The sequence below is a fragment of the Austrofundulus limnaeus genome, unplaced genomic scaffold (genome assembly GCF_001266775.1).
Source record: "Austrofundulus limnaeus strain Quisiro unplaced genomic scaffold, Austrofundulus_limnaeus-1.0 Scaffold326, whole genome shotgun sequence".
NCBI classification, from domain to species: domain Eukaryota; kingdom Metazoa; phylum Chordata; class Actinopteri; order Cyprinodontiformes; family Rivulidae; genus Austrofundulus; species Austrofundulus limnaeus.
In genome coordinates, this window is record NW_013952728.1 from 290,804 (window position 1) to 293,224 (window position 2,421).

The following is a 2,421-nucleotide window of genomic DNA, read 5'->3' on the forward strand; positions in this document are numbered from 1 at the left end:
GGTAAATTAACATAAAACTACATCTACCTAAAGAATATTTGAGACATTTCATATGAGATGCTGTTCGGAAAGTGGCTTGTGTTAAAAACAACAGCAAAAGTTTGTCACAAAAATTTAATCGAAATGCTAAATCTAAATGTTAAATCTGATTGATTCGCAGACACTTAATATTTAGTTAATGTGCAAATTCACTTCTACCAGAAAGTACCAAAATAAAAGCTCAAATAAACTTTTTGAAGAAAATGTCTCCCAACATGTTAGAAATAGGAGTTTCTAGATATTCGCTGTCACCAGAATGAACCAATTCATAGTTTTGAGTGGCTGTGGCTAAGGGGTTAGGGTAGTCGTTCCTCTAATCCAGGAGTTGGCGGTTCGATTCCCCACTATTCTGACATATGTTGAAGTTTCCCTGGCAAGACATTGAATTCCCAGTGCCTCTGATGTGTGTCCCATCAGTGTATGAATGTAATTTAAAGCACTGATAATCCATAGATTGATAATTTATCTGTATTATCTTTATAGATATAGTAGTGTGGATGGGTAAATGAGGACAGTTTATAGTACTTTGAGTATCCTGGTTGGATTGAGAGGCGCGATATAAGTACAGTCCATTTACCATTTATCTAGTAAATTTCATTTTCATTCTCTAAACGCAGTCAAGCTTTTATTTTGGTAATTTCGGTTACAGGCAGTGTATAAAATGAACCTTCAAGCAGGGTAGCGCTCACACCAGAACACCAGTAAACGTCATCRTTCACCCAGAATGCTTTGTGGTGTAAATAWTATGGTGACGTCTGTGTGACAATATGTTATTTTTAATTTAGAAAAATGAAACAGCTTGCAGTATTATTACAGTYTGGTTTTTATAGWTGAAGTAAATGTTTAGCAAATGTTACAACTAGAATCAGTTCCCTGTAAGATGAGGCCTGAATAATGCAGTGATGAAAGAGAAATGTTTTGAACATTTTGAAAAAAAGATAATTGGCCTTTTAATGACGTGTCTACAACATGTGATTAGAAAGGGATTGGATGAGGCACTTGAACTCAGCTGCTTTTGAAATTGGACTTTTTATGTTTATGTGGTTTTTAAAATATTCACTAACTGGTACCAAAAATTAGACCTTGAATGAATTCAATGACTGGTTTGGGGGGGATTTGCCTATAAATGCAGAAAAACAGTATATGACTTAAGATCCTCTGACTGTGTCCAGAACGGAGCCCAGGAAGCTCCCGCCACACCAGGTGGAGGTGGAKGCCATCCAACAGAACAGCACCCAGATCTTCCACAACATCTACTTCCCCAACGACACCAACAAGGTAGCTGCACAGACTTCTTCTGATTTATTCTGTTCTAATGTCACGAGAAAACAAAACTTAATCAAACCGGCTCATCTGCATTCCTCTCATCTTGTCCCAGATATTCGAAGTGGCCACCAACACCAGGATCAAGGATCTCATCCAAAACGTCTCCAAAGAACTGAACCTGGCTTCGTCAGACGGCTTCAGCATTTTTGTCAAAACACAAGACAAGGTTYGTTTGGAATTTGAAAGCTTTCAATAAGATGTGTACTGTAGAATCTTTCAACCCTTTAATGGTCTGACCGTGTTGATTTATCTTCAGGCTCTTAGTTTGAATGATTCAGACTACTTCTTCGACAGCCTGAGACAGATCACTGACTGGTCGAAGCAGTCCAAGAGGATTAAAGAAGGTAACGGCACATTATGGCACATAATAACGGCACATCACAAAGAGTGTGAGGCATTTTATGGCTGTCTATATTTACTTAAAAACCTGTGTGTGTATTTGTATTATGCAGGTGGACCAGTGAACATATCCTACCTTGTGTTCTTCATGAGGAAGTTGTGGTTTAATGTAATCCCAGGCAGAAACACAGAGGCTGATCTTATCTTCCATTTCCCCCAGGTATATTTGAATAAGCAGCTCAGGTTATTTTGTCACCTGCGTCGACCATTCTGTTCTATTTTATTCCATAAATACAGCCCTGCCTTTGTGCTACAAATAAAGAATGTTGGCAATTAAAAAGATTAGGTAACCTGTTGATTATTGACTAGGTAACAACTTTGTAAATCGGTTTAAAGGTCAAATCTGAACCCTGATGTGTAAAAAAAAAAGTCCCTTAGATAACAAACACCTCTGTATCTTCCAGGAGTTACCAAAGTACCTGAGAGGCTATCACGTTTGTACCAAAGAGGATATGATCAACATCGCAGCTCTGCTCTTCAGGGTGAAGGTCAGCAATGACAAAACCCAGCTCGCCATGGTTCCTAAGATGTTGAAGGAGCTGGTTCCCGCCGACCAGCTGAAGACCATCTCTGAAAACGAGTGGAAGAAGGTACAAGAGTTAACAGGCTAAGTAGCTGGATGGGTATTATTTTTAATAAAAATACACACAAAATTAA

At 38.5% G+C, this 2,421-nt stretch overlaps 1 protein-coding gene across 1 annotated transcript in view; it reads left to right on the forward strand.

The window, feature by feature from the left end:
* The window catches only part of myo7ba (myosin VIIBa), a 49,766-nt gene that overhangs the window by 36,670 nt on the left and 10,675 nt on the right, over positions 1 to 2,421 (forward strand). Inside the window, exons 40-44 of the mRNA XM_014022345.1 lie at positions 1,212 to 1,317; positions 1,418 to 1,531; positions 1,622 to 1,709; positions 1,818 to 1,924; positions 2,169 to 2,354. Of these exons, the coding sequence (XP_013877799.1) occupies positions 1,212 to 1,317; positions 1,418 to 1,531; positions 1,622 to 1,709; positions 1,818 to 1,924; positions 2,169 to 2,354 (601 nt within the window). The remainder of the gene's footprint in view (positions 1 to 1,211; positions 1,318 to 1,417; positions 1,532 to 1,621; positions 1,710 to 1,817; positions 1,925 to 2,168; positions 2,355 to 2,421) is intronic.